The following is a 25,422-nucleotide window of genomic DNA, read 5'->3' on the forward strand; positions in this document are numbered from 1 at the left end:
GGTAGAGTAGGTGTCATGAGCCACGGCGGTATCCACAGCCGCCGCGGCTCGCTTCCTGTGCCCTCTGGCGTCCCGGCCATCACCTTGACGACCGGGACGTCACTTCCGCCCAGCGCCCGACCGTTGCCAAGGCAACGGTTGGACGCTTCTTCAGCGCGGCGTCCCGGCAACATAGAAAGCCGGGCGCGCACGCACATTGTTTATAATCATCTTTATTTAATCCAGCCTGGGGCTGAATTTACAGGCATTAGCCTGCAACTGTGTGTTTCAGGGACAAGCCCTGATTGGTCCTGCTTTGTACAGGCAATTAGCCTGCAGGAGTGCATACAAGCCCTGATTGGGCCATCTGTGTATTTAAGGCAGTGAGGTCTGCAGCCTCACTGCCGGTCATAGCTTCTGTTACCAGTCTGCTGATCTGCTCTGCTCCTAGCGCCTGTCCTTTGGATATTCTGTTGAATTGCCCGTGTATGACCCCTTGCCTGGATTTGGACCCTGCCTGTGTTTCTTGTGACCCCGACCTCTGGCGTGTTTACCGACCTTCCTGTTTGCTCGTGACCCTTGACCTCAGCCTGTTTATTGGATTTGCTGTCTGCTGCCGGCCCTTGACCCTTGCCTGGACTTCACTTCGCTTACCTGGGTTCTCCCCAGCCGGTACACACTTCACGACCCTTTGTCAGTCTGCGGCCAAGTCTGTCTCCAACACTAGGGGCTCCAGTGAACACCTGACTGGCGGAGCAGACTCCGGGTTGTGCTGTACCGGCTGGAGGGGTCCCTAACATTATAACCGGCCATAACAGAAATTCCAGAGACAAACATTGGTAGGGATGAAAGCGAAACCAAAGCCCCTCCATCTCAAGTCCTGGCTGGCAATGTTGACACCCTGTATCAAATTGTCCCAGCGTTTGTCTGCCCAGGAAGAGGCCGCAAGGACTGCACAAGCTTCAGCTCCCACTTGTGAACCTAAGATGAATCTGCCGGACCGGTTCTCCGGAAATAGATCCTTGTTCCGGAATTTCAAGGAGAGCTGCAAGCTCTACTTTCGGTTGAGACCCTGGTCTTCTGGTTCAGAACAACAGAGAATCGGGATTATCATATCCCTCCTTCAGGGTGACCCCCAGTCCTGGGCCTTCTCTCTGCCACAGACAAGTCCTGCCATGCACTCGGTAGAAGCCTTCTTTGATGCATTAGGTCTGCTATACGATGACCCGGATCGAGTGGCCTCCGCTGAGGCTCATCTACGAGCCTTAAAACAAGGCCGGCGATCGGCCGAAGAGTACTGCGCTGAATTCCGTAGATGGTCGCCTGACAGTGGATGGAATGATGCAGCGTTACGCAGCAAGTTTCGCTTAGGTCTTTCGGAACAGATCAAAGATTCAATACCCTTCTCCTACCTCATTGGGGAATCTTATGCAGCTCGCCATTAAAATTGACAGGAGAATTAAGGAGAGAAAGTCTGAGAAGGAGGCATCTTTCTTTCCGTCTGCTTTGATTCCTGTTTCCACGGATGGAGAGGAGCCTATGCAGTTAGGAGCATATCGCCTCTCCCCTGAGGAAAGAGACAGAAGACGGTCACAAGGCCTATGTCTCTATTGTGGTACTAAGGGCCACTTCTCCCGCTCCTGCCCTAATAAACCGGGAAAAGAGCATGCCTAGGGAATGAGGGAAAAGTTCACCTAAGTCTGCAAATTATTTCCCCAAAGAATGCTGTATTGATTCCTGCACAACTCACTTTCGGTGCCGGTTCTGTGACCCTGTCGGCCTTCATTGACAGTGGAGCTGCAGGCAACTTCCTCGACATCGGGTTTGCCCGCTCTGCTGGAATTCCGATTGTAAAGCTCAAATCTGCCATTACTGTATGTGGCTTAGATGGGAGTCCATTGTCTAGTGGCAAGATTACCTGGGAGACCCCGCTACTACATTTGAACATTGGAGCTCTCCATTCAGAGTCCATAACCTTCTTCCTTATCGACTGTCCGTCGGTTCCCTTGATCTTGGGCCACCCTTGGCTTTCCCGTCATAACCCTGTCATGGATTGGGCGAAAGGAGAAATTGTCCAGTGGAGCTCTTATTGTACACAGTCTTGCTTGACTCTGCCTCTGCGTGTGATTCAGTCTATTCCGGAGCAACTTCCCTTACAATATCATGAGTTCTGGGATGTCTTCTCCAAAAAGGCTGCTAACACCTTACCACCGCAATGTGACTTCGACTGTGCCATCGAGCTTATTCCTGGTTCCAAGTTACCCAAGGGACGCTTGTACTCCCTCTCTGGTCCAGAGACCAAATCCATGCAGGAATACATTGATTTAAACCTGGAGAAAGGCTTCATCAGGCCATCTAAATCTCCAGTAGGAGCGGAATGCTTCTTTGTATCCAAAAAAGATGGAGGACTAAGACCCTGTGTTGACTACCAAGGACTGAATCTCATTATAGTCAAGAACACCTATCCCCTTCCTCTCATCTCCGTATTATTCGATCAATTAAGAGGTGCTACAGTCTTCACCAAAATCGATCTTCGTGGAGCATATAACCTCATCCGTATCAAAGAAGGAGATGAATGGAAGACGGCATTCAATACGCACTCTGCCCACTACGAGTATCTGGTCATGCCGTTTGGTCTTAGCAACGCACCTGCAGTATTCCAGGACCTGATTAATGAAGTTCTTCGGGAGTTCCTTGATTGTTTCGTGGTCGTCTATTTAGATGATATCCTCATCTATTCTAAATCCTTATCCGTACATCAGGGTCACGTCAAACAGGTTCTACAGAAATTACGAGAACACCACCTTTACGCCAAACTAGAAAAGTGTGAGTTTGAGGTGCAGAAGGTATTCTTTCTGGGTTACGTAATCTCTTCTGAGGGATTCTCCATGGATCCAACTAAGGTTCAAGCTATCTTGGATTGGGTGCAACCAAACAATCTTAAGGCGGTGCAGAGGTTCCTGGGCTTCGCCATCTACTATAGAAGGTTAATTCGTGGCTTTGCTGACATTGTGGCTTCCATTGTCGCCCTGACTCGCAAAGGAATGGCTCCAACTAATTGGTCGCCACAAGCAGTAGCCTCATTTGAAAGTTTGAAAAAAGCCTTTGTGTCCGCTCAGGTCCTTAGACATCCGGATCCAACTAAAGCATTTGTTCTTGAGGTCGACGCCTCTGACGTCGGTGCCGGTGCTATCCTATCACAGAAGGACCTTCATACTCATCGTCTACACCCATGTGCCTATTTCTCCCGTAAGTTCTCTTCAGCAGAAGCCAACTACGATGTCGGTAATAGGGAACTATTGGCAATTAAATGGGTCTTCGAGGAGTGGCGGCATTGGCTGGAGGGTGCTTCACATCAGATCTCCGTTTATTACAGACCACAAGAACTTACAATATATTCAATCGACCAAACGCCTAAATCCCAGACAGGCCCGTTGGTCGTCGTTCTTTACCCGTTTCAATTTCGTGATCACCTACCGACCAGGTTCCAAAAATGTCCGGGCAGATGCTCTGTCCAGAAGCTTCTTGGCACACCACGTTCCAGTTACAATCCCAGAGCCTATTATTCCGTCTTCCATAATCCATGCTGGGTTAACCCAAGACCTGAGTATCACACTTCGGAGATTTCAAAGATTAGCCCCTGATATTACTCCGGAGCGGTGTCTATTTGTTCCAGTCCATTTAAGGAAGGCGGTTCTTGCAGAGGCGCATAATAGTAGGACTGCTGGACATCCTGGAATTCAGAAGACGCTAGAAATCCTTTCCCGTACTGTCTGGTGGCCATCATTGTCTGCTGACGTCAAAAGTCATGTCCTCTCGTGCAAGGTTTGTGCCAGGAATAAAATCCCCAGGGCTCGTCCAGTAGGCCATTCCTGCAAAACCTTGGACACACTTGTCCATGAACTTTATAGTCGATCTGCCACCTTCTGCAGGACACAATACCATTTGGGTCGTGGTAGACCGGTTCAGTAAAATGTCACACTTCATACCGCTAACCAGACTTCCTACCGCTCGAGATTTGGCCGTCTTATTTATCCAACATATTTTCCGTCTCCATTTGCTTATAATAATTCATGTCACTCATCTACCAAAACCTCTCCATTTTACTGCAATTTTGGTTTTCACACAAGGTCTAATTCCTTGTACTCGCTCAAGTCCGCTGGTGTTTCGGAGATTCGCTCCACTGCCAGGGATCTCAAAGTTATCTGGAAAAAATTTCGGACCGCCACCGTACCACCTGCTCCCTCAAAGTGGGCCAGAAAGTGTGGCTGTCTAAACACAATATTAGGCTCAGACAGCCTTGCAGGAAGTTGGGCCCTAAGTTCATCGGTCCGTTTCTCATCATCAAGCAGGTTAATTCTGTTGCATTTAGGTTAAAAATTCCTGGGTCGTTGAGAATCCCCAACACGCTCCATTGTTCCCTGCTCAAACCTGTACTTTACCCAAGTCCATATGGACAGAGTCGGAACAGACCTAGAAAATTTGTTGTTCAAAGCATTCTTGATTCTAAAAAGGTACAGGGTCAGGTGCACTTCCTAGTGCAATGGAAAAATCGAGGTTTGGAAGAGCGGTCTTGGGTTCCGCAAAGACAACTCCATGCCCCTAAACAGCTGAAGGAGTTCTTCAAGAAATTTCCGAAGAAACCTTGGTGCTGGGGTTCCTTGACCCCTCCTCAAGGGGGGGGTACTGTCACGAGCCGCGGCGGCTGTGGATACCGCCGCGGCTCGCTTCCTGTGCCCTCAGCCTCACTGCCGGTTATAGCTTCTGTTACCAGTCTGCTGACCTGCTCTGCTCCTAGCTCCTGTCCTTTGGATATTCTGTTGAATTGCCCGTGTGTGACCCCTTGCCTGGATATGGACCCTGCCTGTGTTTCTTGTGACCCCGACCTCTGGCGTGTTTACCGACCTTCCTGTTTGCTCGTGACTCTTGACCTCGGCCTGTTTATTGGATTTGCTGTCTGCTGTCGGCCCTTGACCCTTGCCTGGACTTCACTTCGCTTACCTGGGTTCTCCCCAGCCGGTACACACTTCACGACCCTCTGTCAGTCTGCAGCCAAGTATGTCCCCACCACTAGGGGCTCCAGTGAACACCTGACTGGCGGAGCAGACTCCGGGTTGTGCTGTACCGGCTGGAGGGGTTCCTAACAGTAGGACGATAAGAAGAGAGTAGAAACTTCCTCTTCATTTGTGGGATCAAAGGAAGAGAGAGTGTCAAAGAGTGCTACAAAGGAATTGAGGCGATTGCTTGTCGAGGGAGATGATACAATTTCAAGTCTGATCTTATCTATTTTGTCCTTGAAATAGGAAGCAAGATTCTGGAAACTGGAGGATTTGGGGCAGAAGGATTCAGAAGAGATTTAAATGTGTTAAAAAGGCGTTTGGGGTTAGAAGCCTGAGCATAGATGAGAGATTGGAAGTATGTTTGTTTAGCAGTGTCCAGAGCATTTCTATAGGAGTAATAGATATCCGTATATGTGATGAAATCATTAGAGGTACAAGATTTATGCCAGTGACTTTCTGCTTTACGATAAAGTTTTTGTAGAGTTCGTGTTACTTTAGTGTGCCACGTTTGGCAACGAAGTCTACACGGAGTATGTAGTGTCGCTGGAGCCACTTGATCCAGGGCAGTTGCAGTTGCATCATTTTGAAACAGATTTTAAGCACCAATTTTTATTCTCCTATTTTGTGTATGTAAAATGTACAAGTTAAAAATACATTGTATAGAGCAATCATCATATTTGTCCTCCTCTGCAAAGTCCTGCAAAGACAGACACAATAAAATGCTTGTATAATGCTAGAAATTGCAGTCTAACTGATTTCCTTTATGTATTGCTCAGTATGTCTTGTAGAGGGATCTGAAAATAGCGAAACAGAAAAAGGCGCGCTTCTTTTAATTAATGAAATGTGTACAAGTGAATAAAATCATTTGAGACGGCAGCCAAGGACAAATAAGACCAATGTGCAAGTACAACTAAAAAAAAAATGTTGTCCGGCACACAGAAACATATATATATATATATATATATATATATATATATAAATCACTATGTGTCAGCATATACATAAAGGAGAATTTGGTGCACACTATAGCTTTATTGGGGTTAAGCTCACCTGCAAGCATCAAGGCATCTCCTGTAGGCGAGTCACTAAGCTAGTGGTACAAATTTATATTCAGGGTGTCTCATTTAGAACCTTTCCTTAGATACCTGTAACCCCCCCCCCCCCCCCCCCTCTGCCTATGAGTAGGGCAGTTGTTTAAGTATTTTAATAAAATCCACATTAGGACACAATTATTCAAGTAATGTTGCTGAGAGAGCATTTGGGTAGCCGTGATCCTACTGTCAATCATGCATGACAGTGTTACGATTCCCAGTATGGATACAACAGAAAGTATTGGTAGTAAAAACAAAGTGTCTTTATTATAACAAGGATTTCACAGATATTAAATAGGTGAGGCCAATGGTAAATGCAGATACAGAGAACAGGATATACTAGGTATAGCTTCAGAGCTGGAGAGGCTGTATACCAGGATTGCCAGGTGTAACAGATGGGATGCAGGCACAATGAAACTGAATACCAGGATAGTCAAGAGTCACGAGGCACTGGATGTCAGGCACAAATGTGGAGGTGCAGATGCAGGTTACCAGGTTTAGCAGAGACTAGTGTACAGGTATCATTATTATCATCATCATCAACATTTATTTATATAGCAACAGCAAATTTTGTAGCGCTTTACAGCTGGGGACAAACACAGTAATATACAATACTGGGTAATAAAGACAAAGAGGTAAGACAGCCCTGCTTGCAATCTATGGGTATACAGATGAGGTACAAGTACAAGAAGATAGAATACCAGGATAGTCAGGAGGCATGAGGCACTGGATATCAGGCACAAATGGATAAGTGCAGATACAGGTTACCAAGTTTAGCCAGATAACAGGAGGCACCAAATGAGCCTCCGGAGATCAGACAAAGGATGGTCAGGCAAGCCCCAGGGGTCAGAAGCCGGAAGATCCACGATGATAACAGGGAGTAAGCAGAAGCAAAGTCAAACGAAGCCGGGGTCTTTGGGTCTTACGAAAATGTTGAAGCAGGCAGAAGTCAGAATATCAACAGGCACAATTACACAGGAGTAATTACAGGAACCAGAAACAGCAAACAATTGATGAACTGCAAAGATCAATGTTTGGGGAGGGGGGTATATAAGGCAGTGGAACAGGTACACATGATGATCAGGGAAGGAGGTTAACTCCTGCAGGTGAGGTGGAAATGTCCAATGGCAAAACAGCAGCACCTCTGGTAGCATAGAGGTACTGCAGGCCAGATACAAATTAGTATCAGAGTCCTAACAGACAGATGCTTCTACTTCCAATATTTCAGTGAGACACTTTTATTGCTGAGTAGCGCATACGGTCAAACGTTTTGAGGTACAACCCTTTACCTTATAAAAATGTACATCTGTATTATTCAGAAAGACATTTTCATTTTATTTCTAAAGTTTTTGCATTACAGGCTTGGACTGTTTTGTCATTTTAGTATATTAGCCACATATAGGTATTACAAGGTGGAATTATCCTTTATGTATTGATTTTATTGAATAATATGTACTAATCCAACAAATAATGTGAATATATTAAACATTTGATCATACTTACACTACTTTTTTGTGGCTTTCAGTGTAATTAGGTTCTATAGAACACAGCGAGATGCCATGCTTGCTTCTGCAGATAAGTGGCTAACAGGTTAGTGGATTGGTCACCAAAACATATTATCTTTATTAAAGAGCTTCTAAATTTAAGGTCAAAGTTTATAAACTAAGGAAACCTAGCTCATAATAATGAGTTTGCAACTATGCAACAGATGTTTTGTACTTAGTAAATTACATCATTGTATTTTCTTGTTTCATTTAATGGGAAGGTTTGGCTGAGTGGTACAGTCCTACAGGTGGAATGTTCCTGTGGATCAAGATAAAAGGAGTGCAAGATACACATCAAATGATCATGTTAAAAGCAATAAGCAATGAGGTAAAGATTCAGTGTTTGAAGACGTTTTACCGGTTGTAAATCAATGCTGTCTTTGAGGGTTATTGGTTTATTTGGGTAAAAAACAGAAAATATAATTGGGGTGGGTATGGGGGGAGTTTTTAAGATATAAAGCGGAATAGTTAAATGAAATACCCTGGTTATATGTAGAAGTGTCATAGTCAACTAACATTTATTTATTTTTACAGTTAGGTTGAATGTCAAAGGACAGGCATATTATCAGTGAATAGGAAACTAAGTAAAAAGAAAAAAATTAACATCCCACAAAAATAAAACATGTAAAAATTTTAAATGACAACCTACAGGCAAGACACAACCATTCATTTATCCTGGGCTGTGAGCTTCACAAAGGGAAGTGTTGGATTTTACTGACATTCTTATCAAACTGATTAATGGGATCTCCAACTTATACAGGTCACACACACGGCAAAATTGCAGCAGAAATGGGGACGTTTGCTCAATTTTGCCGCCATGTGTGAAGCCCCAAACTGACCTAGATGCCTGCTAATGATCCTTATCACTAGGCTGCCAATTGGCTGGATCTTGTCCAGTTTGTTCAACCACAGTTTGGGCAGATTTGATGGTGATCCTGCCACCTGGATTGTAGGCTGAACGTCCAGATTGCTGGAACTATTTACATCACTAATTTTCTCCCCATCTTCTCTATTTATTTATAATCTAATACACTGTACAGTTGCATGGGGAAAGCAACAAAATATTGTATGTATGCTGTGGTTATTTAATAAAGATTCAGAAAATGTAATTTCATGCCTACTTCACTAAAAATGAGAGCAATTAGGCAAAGATAGAATGAAGACTGAATATAATTTAAATGTAATATAAATTAAGGAAAGCATCAAAGCAATGATGCAGTAACAGTCTGATTTCTCTTCATGTACCTACAGGTTCTTCTAGTCCCTGGCTCAGCTTTTACCATTCAAAGTACTGAGGCCAGTTGTTATGTGAGAGCCTCTTTCTCCTTGTCTACTCCAGAGCAGATGGACCAGGTATATGCGATGTGATCTTAGGTATTTTAGTGACAAAGGAATGCTCGTCCACCTAATATTTATTTATCTATACTTTAGGCAGGGACTGTGGGGAAATAGTAGCAACTAAATATACTGACGAGTCTACAGTCACTGCAAAGCCGTGCCACATCCATTAGCTAATGAGGATGGCAAATGAGGTCTTGCACCTTTTCGTGATTTCTCTTTTGTATTTTATGTGGCCACATGCAAATTTATCTGTTGCATATATTCTTGTGGTAATGCTCTAATGCCTGCCCCTGCCCAATCCTGCACACACTGATGAGTGTAAGGCTAGGTACACACTGGAGGTTTTTCAGCCAGCCATCGGGCCAATCAGCCGACATATGACCGTTCTGTCAGATATCGCGTTAGTGTGTATACTTATACGATACGATGAACAACAGTTGTTACAAAGTGCCGATCGACAGCTAATTTGGTTGGTCGTACTGTTTAATAATTTCGTTCCAATCACCTTCACTCACGTAGTGTGTATGAATTCACGACCGATACCACGGCCAACTGCTGTTAGTTCCTCAAACTGCGACTCCTTTCTGGGCATGTGTATGTCAATTTCTGATGTCTTTACCTCTCCCACATGGTGCAGTGTCCGCTCCTCAGTCAAATGGCAATTATGTGCTTTCAACAGAGAAGCAATAGTAGCTGTGTACTGTACATATGTGTCTATAACAAATATCTACTTCCACAATTATACACCTTTGTCCATCCAGTCTAGAAGAAAGGCAAATAGATGTGAAATACTAAAGATGTGCTTTGCATATGTTTATATTTCTTCGTCGTATCGCTGCAGGGACCCCATTTGTCGTATCAGTGTGTACAAATGCAAAATCTTTTAAGACAACAATATGTCTGTCAAAAGTCGCTGGCTGGACGGTTGGTCTTCCAAAAATCGTTTAAAACGTGTTTAGTGTGTGCCTGAGTCTTGACTGATCGGACCTTCAGTCGTAGGTGCAATCGTTCTAGATAACACATCGATCGGAAAATTCTCCAGTGTATACCTAGCCTTTGTCTTAGTTATTCCCTTTGTCCAGCCTATGAACAGACTGATCCAAACCATAACCTTTTATTACTAAACATTATTCATATTTATTATCAGGTAGTGAAGTTGGGATATAGGTAGGAGGAGTTTTGCCTAACGGTTTTATTAAAAAAATCTATAAATTAATTTAAGAACCACTTTTGAGGGTCTATTATTTAATGTGATAAAACAATGAATGTATTATAACATACAGTCTGTTAGATGTTATGTTAAATAGAATTATTTTAAAATCTGTTTAATTCCAATTGTACTAAATATTCTCCTTATTTTGGGCACTCTAGGGATTACAGAGACTGGCATCACTTATCATTGAAGAAAGAAAATGAACAAACTATCCTATATTTTCTACAAGATGTCACCAGTTCTCAGGGTATAACACAAATAAAATATGGCCTAGAATCATTTGTGTCTGGCAAATGAACAATTATGGAAGACCTAATTTACTAAGCCGCTGGCACCAGTTTTGTCTGAGCTTGAACCACTTTTGAAACGATGTAAGCCATCACTACCTAGTCTCAATTGAAATAAAACCGCAGAACTAAAGACTGTTTCTCTACCCCTTTATATGTACTCTTTCGTATTTAACCATTTTGGGCTTGAACACAATTGCGGTTTAAAAAACAGCGCAAAAGGACCGTATTCAAATCCAAGCGTATCTAAAAATGTGTTTCAATTTGTATCTGGGTGTAAGTATACTCTGCCTAAATGGTTCTTGCCTTACGTAGACACACAGAACAGACTGAAGTATATGCAAAAGCATATGTGCAGTATAAGGTCAGATTGAAAGGTATCCATTGCAGTCAGCTAAAGACATCCCCATCTTTAGGACAATGCCCAATGGGAACTGAAAGAGGTAAAAAAAAAAAAAGCAGTGATTGTAGCTGCTGTGACATCACTGGCCATAGCGCCTATGTATGAATCCATACTCTGTTAGAGAAGCATCTCTCTCCTTACCTTGCAACCTGCTGCAGAGGGATGAAACACATATTTCCTGAATGTTATTCAGCTCTGTAATATACAGTTTTTCATATAAATTAATGTGAAACACTTGTTTTATTTGTTCCTTGTTCAGACTGTTAACAGCATTAGTTGAATGATGTTGTCTTTAACATGTATCTAGCTATGACAGTGATTATATGCATAGAAGTTAGTCCAGGTATGCAGACTTACATTCTGTAAACACAACAAACCATAAATAAAATAGATTTTTCTCGTTGTCCATAGTATGTAGTGCAGTATCATTACAGCCAGTAATCTGTCATATGTCTATGTGTTTATTCTCTCTCCATGACTCTTACATTATATCAGTCCGCTCACAGCTCAAAGCTGAACTTCTTTCCAAGTACTGCAAATATTTATATTTATTTTAGCATAGTACTTATTTCTAAATATATGCTACTATGTACTATTCTATACAATATGTTTATTGTTTCATATACAATACATGAACCATATTTAAAATATGCCTGCATCCTTTTGTATTCACCAGTGTAGACAGCTGGCAGGAGACGTAGATCAGTAACAACTGAACTGACAAAAGTTACTCATTACTGCTGTAGTGTAGAGCTCTTGTGCTCAACCTGTGGATTTGGGCTCCAAGTGGGGACCTAAAAGCTGTTTTGGGGGTCCCCTGAATGTCACATTTGATACACACAATGGCAATGAAACATTGACACTTGAAGTCCTAGCTTAATATAAAGTTTAAGTACCACTATTCTAGAGGATATGTCAATAAAATGATATTTTTAAAGAGCTAGTAAACCTAGTATATAGATGACGACTTAAGTGTTTATACTTAAGTAAACCCACCCAGCATCGCATATGTCTCATCCCTTTCCTGCTAATCTATTTAGAAGGGTTGACCTTGTCTTGCATTAGTCAGCTGTGGTGCAGAAGCCTCAGTCTCGGTGACAAACTTGCAGTGTTGTAGAGAATCAAAATATTCTGTTCACAAACCTTGGGCTTAAATACAAGGGTATTATCAGTGATATTTGGTGAGAATTTTGAATATTTTATAAAAATTGTATCGAGGGGACAGAAAATACTCCGTTCCAGTTCTTGTATTAACAATGCTGCTATAAAATGTCACTAAAAGTAGATATATATTTTACTTTCATGCTTCATAAATGAAAATTTAATTGTTTATACTTTAGTCATTTTATAGATGTAAACTATTATGTATGATTATCATGTATTTTACTTTGCGTTTTTTTCTCTTGCTAAATGTTCTCCGTGGTCATTTATTTCTCGGTGTATATGCATCTGAGAGGGTGTTGCCACAACTAGAGATGAGCGGTTCAGATTTCTTGAAATCCAAGGTTGGGGATCCAACTGAAACAGAGTTGTAATTCGGTTGCTTCCGCCAAAATCTGATCTCAAAACAAAGCAAAATGTAATTTCTGTGTTTCGTTTTTTTTTTGCAAAATTAGATCGCTATCTTTTGTCTATATATTACGCCCATTCTCTCAAGTACAATTTTAGAACAGACAGCGTGTAAGGAGGGGGTTAGCTGCGGTGCTCTGCTGATAAAATAATGTTAAGGCTGAACCAGGGACATAGTAAAGCAGTAGAATCCTGACATTATTGTAAAGCAGTTCTGTACAGAATAGTTAGCTAAAATAGTTTTCTGAACAACTGCTTTTAATTTCAATATTAAACACACTTTACATGGACTAGTGGCTGCTGGTGGTCATTAATGCATTGCATATATATAATAGCACTAGACAGTATATCGGTGGTAGTCATTACCGTGACTACGAAAACGCTGACACCAAATTCCCCGACATAAGTGCTAACCTGTCATTCACGACACACTGGTATGGCCAAATGTTTGAAAAACACACCTGCAACAATCACAAGGAATGAAGATGCCGCAGCAGAAAATGATGTTAGTTTTAAGTCCGATATTATTCGTGCTGTTAAGGAAGTAATGCAAGTAGGCGCTGCCTGTACAATGTTTTTTAACATGGCTTTTACGTTTAACAGCCGGCGCCTCCTTGCATTACCCCTTTAACAGCATCATGTCGGAGAAACTGGTGTCGTCGTTTTCGTAGTCATGGTATATACAGAGTTATATAGATATCATTCTGGACTAACTAGTATATTATTTGAGTGTTTTTTGGATTCTGCTGCTAATTGTCTGACAGTAAAAGCAAACAGATTTATTTCTTTTAAAATTGAAAGTTTTTCTAGTGAAAGTAATCTTTTGTGTGGGGCAACTGAAATAATTTTGAAAAAAACTGGGTGTTTGCGTGTGAGATACAGCATGACAGGCGCCGTCCCTGCACACTCGCCGGGGACGAACGCCTTCTCTTCGTCCTGGCTGTCCCCTTAGCAACGGGACGCTACTTCTGGCCATAACAGGAAGTTCGGGCGCATTTCCGGTCGGTGGTCAGGTCAGCTGACCGCCGAACCCACGTCCTCCAATGAGTAAGGGGCAGCATGTATATAAACTAGACTCTGACACCACTAGGGTGCCAGAGTATCTAGTTTGTAGTTCTTAGGCCACATTATTTGCCACACCTTGCTTACCTGTCTATTTCGGATTTCACCCAGCTTGCCTGACTACCCTCTTCGGGTTCTACCTTGGACCTATCCTGGTTTCCTGGTTTGACCTCTGGCTTCCTGACAATTCCTTTGCCTCATCCTTCGGTACCTTATTTTGCCCGCTTGGTTTTGACCTTGGATAACACGACTTCGATTGCTCACCGCACCACACTGGTAGCTACCTGGGAGGGCCGCGACCTGCACGTCTCAGCAGCTAAACCCAAATCTCCTTGCGGGGATCCCTGGTGAAGACCTGAGGCGTGTCTAGACTCCGGCGCCTCCCAACGTAGCAGCACAGTTACTGGCAGGTGAGGCCATAAGAACTACACAGCTTGTGACAGCAGCAGTTGCACACCCTAAAAAAAAAGACTATATATTATTATATTGTAATATTTTTTATTTTTCAGTACTTGTCTATTTTGGAAGGGTCATTTTGTGAAATCTATATTTTAAAAAGGCTGTTTGTGTGTGAGAGTTTTTTCTGGGTATTTTTGACATTCAGTGACTGGCTGGGAGAGCATCAAATGGGTTAAACCTCAGCAGTAAGGGATGTATTAAAGGGTATATTTATTAATTTAAATGTAAATATTTAATGTATGGGCACTGTGGTGCTGGTTAATAACCGGCGCTGGGAGTATAAATGTATTTATTTTCATTTATTCATTTGTAATGCAATAGCCTTGTGTGTATAGAAAATGTATTTATTTGTGAGGCATATGCCAGGGGAGGAAATGTGTATTCTGTGACTGCCTGGAGACAGGTGGATTCACGTTAATTAGACCTATTCATGTGAAGTGACCAATACGTCTGTTTAGCCTGTAGACACAACAGGGGGTCGCTGCCTTCTGCCTGGGTGACTGTATCTCAGATCCTGTTTAAATAATGTAAGCAGCAAGTTAGAATATAACAGAGTGTAAATATTGTTAATTTTGCATTCTATCTAAATCCATGTTTGGGGAAACATATTGCATCCTGATACTTAAAATTAGATATGTTCACTGACCCCCGTGTTCTGGTTTTGGTTCTGGATCTGGATTAACTTTGTGTTTTGGTATTGGATGCCTATTTTTTGCAGCAGTACTTAAATATGCATCATTGTGATTGGCAGCGATGCATATTTGCTGGTACTGCATATTATTAATGCATGTCTAGACCCCTTTGTCTCTAAAATTTCTAAGGAAGAAGAAAAAATGAAGTAGAGATGTTCACTGACCCCCGTGTTCTGTCTTTGGTTTTGGATCTGGATTAACTTTGTGTTTTGATTTTGTATCCCGATTTTTTTTTTTTTTTTTTTATTTTTTTTTTTTTATTTTTCTTTTCTAAAATCCCTATTTTTTTGCTTAAATCACATAGTTTTGTTTTTTTTCCCCCCTACATTATTATTAACTTAAATAACACTAATTTCAGGTCATTTGCATTCTATTTTGACCACCTCACAGGTCACAATATTATTTTCATAGTTTCAAACAAAGACTGCAGCGAACTGGCTGGATGCTAAGTAACAGAGCAATGACTCAAACACACGGCAGTTCATAGCACATCTAGGAAACATAGCCACACAGCAGTCGCAGAAAAAAAAGTGGTACAAGATGAAATTGTCCTTGGGCCCTCCCACCCACCCTTTTGTAAGATATTGAAAAGGACATGTACAATTTAACAAAGCACTCCAGCGACAAGCAGTGCCACTTTTCTGGCTGAAGTGCTTGGTTTGTTTGGACCCCCACAAAACAAGCTAACAATGGGCTTAAGGCACCTAAGCAAACAGGGCTGTTAATGAACTCTACTGTGGCAAGTCATGCACCAGTGGAAGCAGTTCTTGCCAGGAATAAGAAGGCTAATGTCATGATTGGACATAAGACCAAAAAATTCAACTCTTATGTGTGTAATTATTTTTACACAAATCCTGACAACAGTTGTCTAGCCAATTGTAGCATTGTAAAGCCATAGTCAGTAGAGGTAGGGACCTTGACCATATAGGAACCTCATCCATGTTACGCCATTTGAAGCGAGATTATGGAAAGCACTTGTGAAAATAAGAAACTTATGCTAAAAAATAACAACAAGCAGTCCAGCATCAGCTACCTCCCTTCTCTCAGCTAGATCCCAGCACCTGCAAGCTACACCCCCAGCACCATCATCATCAATATCCTCACAAGTGATCGGAGTTAGTCCTGCATCCAAGTTTCTAAGGCGAGATGACTCCTCTCCTATCCAGGACTCCTCAGAGGAATCCTTGAGTGTTAGGCCCACTGCTGTTGCTCCTGCTGCTGGGGGTGGATCTTCAACCCAGAAGTGGACCAAGAAGAAGACTACTAGTAGTTTACAACAATTGACTGTTAAACAATCCTTTGCAAGGGGAAGTATGAAAGCTGTCACCCAGTCGCGAAGCGGATCACAGACGCCATATAGACTATGCTAGTATTAGATCAGCGTCAAATACCCACTATTAATGCAGCTAGTTTTAGACATTTACTGGAGATCTTCTGTCCCCATTACCAAATTTGAACACAACACCATTTTACTAGAAAAGCTATTCCTCACCTCTACCAGAAGGTTCGTAAAAATGGAGTAATTGGGCTACAAAATGCCATTCTACCCACTGTACACTTAACCACAGATATGTGGACAAGCGGAACTGGACAAATTAAAGATTATATGATTGTGACCGCCCACTGAAATAGTGATTCGCCTTCATCAGCAGGGACAGCAGCAGCATGTACCCAAGAACGTCATATTTTTCAGAGGTAGGCAACTCTGTGTATCATCTGCTTCACAAAGAGGCATATTATTATTATTATTGTAGATTTGTAAGGCTCCACAGTGCCGTACAGTAGGGAAGACAAGGACATACATAAAACAGGACATACGTAAAACAAAAACAGACAAGGCAGACAAAATGAATGGAGGACCCTGCTCATTAGAGAACTTACATTCTAAAGGGAAGAGGGCACAGCTGAAACAAGAGGCGCGAATGTGGCTCAGAGTGGAGATTGGGATAGTTGTGAGGGTGCATTAGTGTGAATAATGTTATTGAGGATAAATTCACCTCTAAAAAAGAGATGCGTTTTTTAAAGAGCAGCTAAAGATTTGAAGGCTGTGGGAAAGTCTGATTTGAGCGTGGTATGAAATTCCATAAGTGGGGAGCAGCATGGGAGAAGTCTTGAAGGCGAGAGTGAGAGGTCGTTATCAGAGACGAGACAAGGCGCAGTTCAGAGGTAATACCACTGACAACCTGTTTGAAAAATTAAGGGATGTCATTGCAACATGGCTTATCCTGCCTGAATTCTCCCGAGGATATGTGATTTCTGATAACGCCACCAATATTGTTAGAGCATTACAGTGGGGGGAATTCCATCACATTCCCTGTTTTGCTCACACAATCAACTTGGTGGTACAGAACTTTTTAAAAAATGACAATGACATGCAGGGGATGCTGTCTGTGTCCTGAAATATTTAGGGTAATTTTTGGGATTCTGCAACAGCATGTAGGAGAATGCAGCAGCTGCAAGAATAGAATTTAGGGGGGATGTACTTTAGTCCGGCACAGTGGAGAATACTTTCCATGTTGTGCAAGGTGCTGAAACCCCTCGAAGTAGTCACTTGCGAAGAGAGTGCAGATACTGTTAGCTTGAGTCAAGTGATTCCCCTAATTAGACTTTTTGAAAAGCAGCACGAGAAATTGAAGGAGGAAATGAAACAAACCAATTCCGCTAATTATGATTAAGTACTTTATTCGCTTCGCCAGGATCCAAGACTTATCAACATCTTGAAATCGGATCATTACAGTTTGGCAACTTTGCTTGATCCTAGGTTTAAGAGCTATGTCTTCTCTTTATTTCCAACCAACCCAGATCTCAAGAGATGCAATGAGCTCCTGGTCAGCAAGCTGACAAGCTCAATTGGTACATGACAGAATGACGTCTCCTCCTTCAGTTTCTCTGGAAATTACTGCTAGGAATAAACTTAGCTTTCCCAAGACACCCAGTGGTGATGCAGATGAGTCTGCACAACATTTTGACATTTGGACTGGTCTAAAAGAATTGCCCATAAATCGTCACAGCTCTTCCGTAAAATGAACTACATATTCCACGAGACAGGCCATTACCAGCAATTACATCAAAGTACACAGACTTCTGTGATGGTGGATTCCAACGGGGATGAATTAGTATTGTTTGAGGATATTGTACACACTAATGAGGGTGAATATGATGACAGTGTAGATTGCATGTGCTGAGATCTAACTGAGAGAAGGGAGCTAGCTGATGCTGGCATGCTTTGTTAATATTTGGGGTAGAATGACATGTTGGCAATTTTATGTTTTTCTCCAGTAAACTTTCACTTTTATTAGAGAGGTGTTATTTTTCTTTAAAAAGGTACAAGCTTTTTATTTACATTTTTGTTTCCCTTACTTAAAACCATAGGCTTTAGCACATGAGGTAGAGGGATTAGTATCATGACTGAGACTGGAGAGTGACAAGAACAATGCCACCCCTCCTGTTTCTGTATGAGCTATGGCACAGTAGAATGTCACTGGAGACTTTTAAGAACACTGACAGCCCTATTACAATTTCTGTTTCAGCACTGAACCCTGCCACCTCTCCTGTTTCTGAGTGAGCTATGGCACAGTAAAATGTAACTGTAGATTTAGACCAAGACTGCCAGCCCTATTATTCGTATTTCAGCAATGACAATTAGCAATGGAGCTCTCCTCTTTGTGTGTTACCTATATAATACAGTACAATGTGACTGCAGATTTACACCAAGATTGCCAGGTCTATTATTTGTATTTCAGCAATGACAATTAGCAATGGAGCTCTCCTCTTTGTGTGTTACCTATATAACACAGTATAATGTGACTGCAGATTTACACCAAGATTGCCAGCCTTATTATTTGTATTTCAGCAATGACAATTAGCAATGGAGCTCTCCTGAATGTCACTGGAGACTTTGAAGAACACTGCTACCCCTCCTCTTTCTTTTCTACCTATGACGCTGCCCATCTGCTCTAGAGACTGCCATGAACTGTGCTAACCCATCTGTGTCCCTCTGTGAAATGGCGCTGGATCGCCCTGGAGGGCGGTACTTATAGAATCTAAAATTTTCAACATAACGATGACGTTTTGCCTCGTTTTCAATTCCGAGGGTGCGCAAAAATACCGAGCTGGCTCGGCTCGGTACTGTGATCTGCTAGGTTCGGGTTTGTTCGGTTCTGGTGGACCCGAGCCTGAGCATCTCTAGTCATTCTATCTTTTGATGACATTTTTATGACATATTTTACAGAAGTAACTGTTAAAAAGTGCCACCTTCTGATTAGTCTTGAACATTTTGCTGTGGGATGTATGCAAAGGTCAATATAAAATATTACATATTGTGTTTCAGAACACTACATTATTTACTATTTTATTTCATGTTATATTTTTAAGCACTACATACTTTCCATTTACAGTATGTAAGGTTATAGTCATATTGTGGTTTCTAACAGTATTAACAACATCAGTATTGCCCATGTAAAATATGCACCTTGTTTGTACTTGTATAATCATGTGTATTAAATGATGGTCAATAGTTTGTAATAAAACACATCAATGGTTATTTAAAAATGCAGCTGTGCACTGTAATTTTTTTGCTGTAAATGTTCCTACTTGTTTATTATGCACACACCATACCATTTCTTTAGTGTATCTGCAGAAAATGGCTTGCGATTATAAGAATGCACTTGCCAGTAAAAGTAATAATATTAAGTTCTGCCTACTATTTCTTTTATCCCACCACCATAATTAATGACAACTTTTCTTTTTTCCTCTCTTGTAATATTCTTTGTTGGAGCTTCATTTATATCTTAAGCCTTTTAAGGCCCGAGGTGGTATATTTTTGGGATTTTGTGCAGTGTCACTCTCTGGGAATTGCTTTTTATTTTCTCATTTTCCCTGTGCAACTTTAATGTTGCTTATTCTTTTGTTAACATTGAAATTGATAAGTGTTTGTTTTACGTCCATTAGCTAGATTAAACCTAGCAATAGTCACAATAAAAATACTTTCCCGTAATTGTTCCTATGGCAAGTTTTACATATTCAGAGCCCAGAAATGTATCCTGATCTACAATAGTAGTTCTTCCAAGTAGAGGGATAGCCAATATGCCTACTTTTAATTAAGGTCTAAAGGAGTTATAGGGACAAACACAGGGATATGTTTTATCTTTGTGTGTTTTTTTTACTTTTTTTTCCCCACATTTTTTTTTTATTCTTTAAACAGGGTAGTTCTCTTGTAGGAGTCAGAGACTACAGTAAGTCTCACTATTTGTATTACTGATAAAATGCAATTTGGATCTATCAGTAATTTAGCAATTACTGAAGTCTCCATGTCAGCATGGATCTAATTACAATACCTTGCATGGGACAGCTTATTGTAAGCATGGACTCGGACCGGGAGGAAATCCCCAGTGAAATATGTCATACTTCCCTCGTTGGCTTCAGGGAGATCCCGGGGAAGGTGGGAGTGCGGGGGCAGGGCTTAACGAATCACATCATTTTGGCCCCACCCCCTAAACGATTGTCACAATTTTAGCCAATTACAGCAGGGGGAGGGGCTGAGATGACACAATATTTGCGTCATTATGCCCCGCCCAGAAATGCGGGAGTCACCCGGACATTCCGGGAGAGTAGGCAACTGCATTGAAGAGAAGCAGCTAATAAATCTCTAGAGACTGAAGTGTCTTTTTCATTTCTGTCTCCATTACTGAAGTCATGTTGTCTTACCTGTCAGTCTTTGATTAAATCTTGGTCTCCATGAAAATGGCCACCTCTATAGGCATCAATACATGGACATAGGACACAATTTCTGAACTGTGTCGTCATGCCACAGATGGCGTAGCCAACCAGGTCTTGTACTGGCTCAGCATCGGGGAGAATGCCAGACTCTTCAAGGAGTTAGGGAGATCACCCCTATTTCAAAAAGTCTCCCTGACATCCAGGGAGAGTTGACAAGTATGAAATATGTACACTAATGCTATCTGTTGGCAGTAGATAATTCAGGGCATTGTCCAGGTATGGTGAACTTATAGTGGTTATAAAGCAAATCTCACAGCTGTTCTTACATTGTGCACATCTGACCAACTATCACGTTCTAGGTTACTGTCTGGTATGCCTTTTTAAAAAAAATAATATATACTTTATCAATAACTTTACAAAACATGGACAGTATAGTAGGTGTCACAATGGTCATATACATAAACCCCTACCCAATATATAGGTCAAGAAGAGGTAGATAGCGCTAATATCCCACTGCTGCTAAACACACCTAAGGGAATCACACAACCTTCCCAATAAATAATACAAATAAATCAAAATAGGGATGTTTCAGCGCTGTGGTAGTAGTCACATAGGCAAAAATAACAATCCTCACTCTTAATACAACAATGCAAATGGTAAAAGAATAGAATACTTAAATTTAGAGATGTGAAGATCTTTTCATTCAGAATTTTCCTCCAATATATGATGACGTAGCATAAAAAATACAAAGACACAACATAGTGTAATACAGTCACAAAAATTGAAGTTATGTGATGAATATGTGGAAAAATTTCAATCCTTTCTTCCTATGTGAATCCACTCACCAGATAAAAGATATAAGTGCCGCCTTAATTAATTACGAACGGTGTTCACCAGGGACTGCCGCAAGGGCGGTTTGGTCTTAGATGCGTCCGCCCGCAGGTTGCAGCCCCTACCAGGAGTGTCAGGCGAGATCTTTTAGGGGAATGAGTAGAATGACACTAGCAGGTAACGGCAGAAAAGATGGAGCACAAGCTCTGTAGACAATTAGTACAATGGAATAGAGGAGCATAAGCGCTGTAGACAGGCGGTACAGCGGAATGGTGGAGCGTAAACTCTTGTAGACAATCAGCACAGCAAAGGAACGGAGCGTAAGCTCTGTAGACAAGCAGTGCAGCGGAGTGAGATGGAGCGTGAGCTCTTGTGGCCAGCGGAATGAGATGGAGCGTGAGCTCTTGTAGCCAGCGGTACAGTGGAGTGAGATGGAGCGTGAGCTCTTGTGGCCAGTGGTACAGTGGAGAGATGGAGCGTAAGCTCTTGGAGCCAGTGGTACAGCGGAGAGATGGAGCGTAAGCTCTTGGAGCCAGCGGCACAGCAGAGAGAGATGGAGCGTAAGCTCTTGTAGCCAGCGGTACAACGGAGTGAGAGGGAGCGTGAGCTCTTGTGACCAGCAGTACAGCGGAGTGAGATGGAGCGTGAGCTCTTGTGGCCAGCGGTACAGTGGAGAGATGGAGCGTAAGCTCTTGGAGCCAACGGTACAGCGGAGAGATGAAACGTAAGCTCTGAAGACCAATCGAACACGCAGGGAGTAGAGACGGCACGTCTGATACCAGGCAGGTAACACGATCAACAGGCACTGAAGTTTAGGGGGAAGTGGCTTTTAAAGTTTGGAGCCCAAATTGGTTATCCAATAGGGAGCATGCAGAGGACATAGGTCGAGTCCGCGCATGCGCAGAGCCGAAAACAGGACGCCCTCGGCCAGAGCATGGAGGTCAGCGGGAGGCAGGTAAGTGTGTCAGACCTCGGTTGTAGAAACCGAAGGACCGTCGTGTGACAACGCACATATCTCACACAAGACACTGCAAAAACCTTAATTCATGCACTCATCATCTCTTGCATCGACTATTGCAATTCCCTCCTTACTGGTCTTCCCAAAATCAGACTTGAACCCCTGCAATCTATTTTGCATGCAGCTAGATTGATTTTCCTTGCAAACCGTTCTTTCTCTGCTGAGCCACTCTGTCAGTCTCTACATTGGTTGCTTGTTTTTCAACTAATCCAATATAAAATTATTCTACTAACAGACAAGGCCGTCAACAAAATTGCACCGACATACCTCTCCTCACTTGTCTCAAAATATCCCCCAACTCGACACCTCCGCTCTGCACAAGATCTGCGTCTCTCTTCCACTCTCATCACATCCTCCCATTCTCGGTTATAGGACTTTTTTCGGGCTGCACCCACTTTGTGGAATGCCCTTCCACGCACAGTAAGACTTTCCTCTAGTTTTCAAACTTTCAAGCGTTCTCTGAAAACCCACCTCTTCAGACAAGCTTATGATATGCCTCAACCAGCATCTTAAAATCCCTAGGTTACCCTATTACCACCCTCTACACTGCGAACACAAGACAACAACCCTCTGACCAAGATTGCTGTGTGACTGAGCACACAGCCCGCTCAATACTTTTTACCTTATCATTCAAGCTGGTCCAATGTGCAATATGATGTAGCACATGCCATTGTGTTTCAAACTCACATTGTCCCATAGATTGTAAGCTTGCAAGCAGGGCCCTCTTACCTCTCTGTCTGTATGTATTACCCAGTATTGTTTTATTAATGTTTGTTCCCAATTGTAAAGCACTACGGTATTTGCTAGCAATATATAAATAAATGTTGATGATAAATGCTGTTTGTAAACATCATAGGGCTACGAACCAGCCAAAATTATTCCTGGCTGCATAGCAATCGACGGTCGTGGACAGCTGTAATTGCGTGAAGTGTGGTGGGCCCATAGGAGCGCAATACCCTCATCTCTATTGTGATGAGTAAAAACATCAACCTGCAGAATTGGTGCCAGCAGACATTCAGCTCACTGTAGTGACAGGAACCTCCGTCAGAGGGAGTCTACACAGCGCTCACCGCGCTCACCGGAACAAGCAGGGGACGTGTGTGGACAGTATCCCGGGAGGATTCACCTGGTTCCTTCACTTCCGGACCCACGAGATTACCAAGGAATAGGGTAAGACACAGGGAAAGTGAGGCAATCTTGAAACTATCACTGCGGAAAAGAGTGTAAACATTTGTGTGTATGTCTGTCATCATTTGCGCTCCCTGTCCTTGTTGTGACATTTCTAAACCTGTTGCATTAAGGGGTTATATAATTTGAGTAAGTGCTGATTTTATTTCAGTTATTTATATAGTGCCTATATATTCCATAGCGCTTTACAGAGAATATTTTAATCATTCACATCAGTCATTGCACCAGCCGTGCTAATAATCTATGTTCCCTACCACACAAACACTGTGATAAATTTTTGTGAGAAGAAAATTAACTTACCAGTATGTTTTGGACTGTGGGAGGAAACACATGCAAATACAAGGAAATACAAGGAGAACATACAAACTCCACACATATAGGGCGCTTGTTGACATCAAAGCAATGACCCCAGTACTGTGGACAGTAATGATAACCACTGTGCCACAGTGCTGCTGTCATGCTATTTCACATCTAAAATGTATCTAGATGGAGCAAAAGCTGTCCCATTGAAAGTACTAGCTAGTTCCTGATTTACTGCCAGGAGGAACAGTGTGATGAATGGGCAAAAGTGAATTCACTAGTGAGAATAATAGGAGCAGGAACAGGGATAGAGGATCAAGGAGTAAGGAAGGAGTGAGAGAAGCAGGATGTGAGGCACAGCAGAGCAGCTAGGGAGGGAGAGGGGGATACCTGCAATGAAGATAGGGGCACATAGGAACATTGAAAGGAAACCAATAAGGGAAAGATAAAGGGTAACATCGAAGATATGAGGGAGAAGTGGAGAGACACAGAGGAAAGGTAATTGGACACACAAGAGGTGGGGGGCACGGTGGATAGCCTTGCATAATTTAATATGTTTTATATTATACAATATAGTGTTAAAATGCATCTAAAATTAATTTCACTCTATCAAAACCCCTAAACCTTTGGGGGGGCCTAGCACTTCTAACTTTCCACTTCCACCACTGTGTATACTACAAGTATTTTATCTTATGTGTGTTTTGTTTTAATGTAGCTATATAGATTATTATTATTATTAATTTTTATTTATAGGGCGCCACAAAGTATCTGTAGCGCCGTACAAGGACAAACAATGACACAGTACAAGGTGAAACAGCACAGTACAAGTAACATTAAGCCCTATAACTCTGGGGGCTCAGGCACAGCAAGAGAGGGAGGGAGGGGAAAAGTGAGTAGAGGCAGGTAACTATGGCCCAAGAGGATGGGCATGGATGACGGGTTAAGAGTCACTGAGGGGAGCGTAGAGATGCGAGAGGAGGCAGAGGGTCCGAGAGGAGGTGAGCTGAGTAGCTGGAGAGCGCAGTTAAAAGTGATGGAAACAGGAGGTGGGAGAGCGTACAATCTAAAGGGAGGGGAAGACAGACAGACGCATGGAAGAGACGAAGAGACGGGAGAAACAGAGACGGAGTCGAGGAAGGGGCAGAAGGGATGAGAAAGAGAGGTAGCCGACCGGTGCGAGTTTAGGCATGAGACTGGAAGGCTTTTAAGAAAAGGTGGGTTTTTAATGTTCGTTTGAAAGAGGACAGATTAGGGGAAGTTCTGATGGAGCGGGGGAGCTTGTTCCAATGGAGGGGAGCGGCGCGGGAGAAGTCTTGGATATGAGCGTGAGAGGAGGTAATCAGAGGGGAAGAGAGGCGACGATCGTTGGACAATCACAGTGGGCGGGAGGGAGTGTGAATAGAGATAAGGTTGGAGATGTAGGGAGCAGTGGAGTTTGTGAGGGACTTGTAAGTCAGAGTGAGGAGCTTGAAAAGGATTCTGTAGGGGAAGGGGAGCCAGTGAAGGGCTTGGTAGAGTGGGGAGACAGAGGTGGAACGGCGAGAGAGGAAAATAAGCCTAGCAGCGGCGTTAAGTACAGATCAAAGAGGAGCGAGATGAGAGAGGGGGAGGCCGATCAGGAGAAGGTTGCAGTAGTCCAAGCGGGAGATAATCAGAGAGTGGACGAG

General features: G+C 42.5%; 1 protein-coding gene across 3 annotated transcripts in view; it reads left to right on the forward strand.

Annotated features, from left to right (window-relative positions):
- Positions 1–11,321, forward strand: part of AADAT (aminoadipate aminotransferase) — a 76,995-nt gene extending 65,674 nt beyond the window's left edge. For all 3 annotated transcript variants that reach the window (XM_075197726.1, XM_075197717.1, XM_075197722.1), the window contains exons 11-14: positions 7,656–7,720; positions 7,896–8,002; positions 8,926–9,027; positions 10,387–11,321. In XM_075197726.1, coding sequence (XP_075053827.1) covers positions 7,656–7,720; positions 7,896–8,002; positions 8,926–9,027; positions 10,387–10,431 — 319 coding nt within the window. In that variant the 3' untranslated portion in view covers positions 10,432–11,321. The remainder of the gene's footprint in view (positions 1–7,655; positions 7,721–7,895; positions 8,003–8,925; positions 9,028–10,386) is intronic.
- The last annotated feature ends 14,101 nt before the right edge of the window (positions 11,322–25,422 follow it).

Source organism: Mixophyes fleayi, chromosome 1 (assembly GCF_038048845.1).
Source record: "Mixophyes fleayi isolate aMixFle1 chromosome 1, aMixFle1.hap1, whole genome shotgun sequence".
In the NCBI taxonomy this organism is placed as follows: Eukaryota; Metazoa; Chordata; class Amphibia; order Anura; family Limnodynastidae; genus Mixophyes; species Mixophyes fleayi.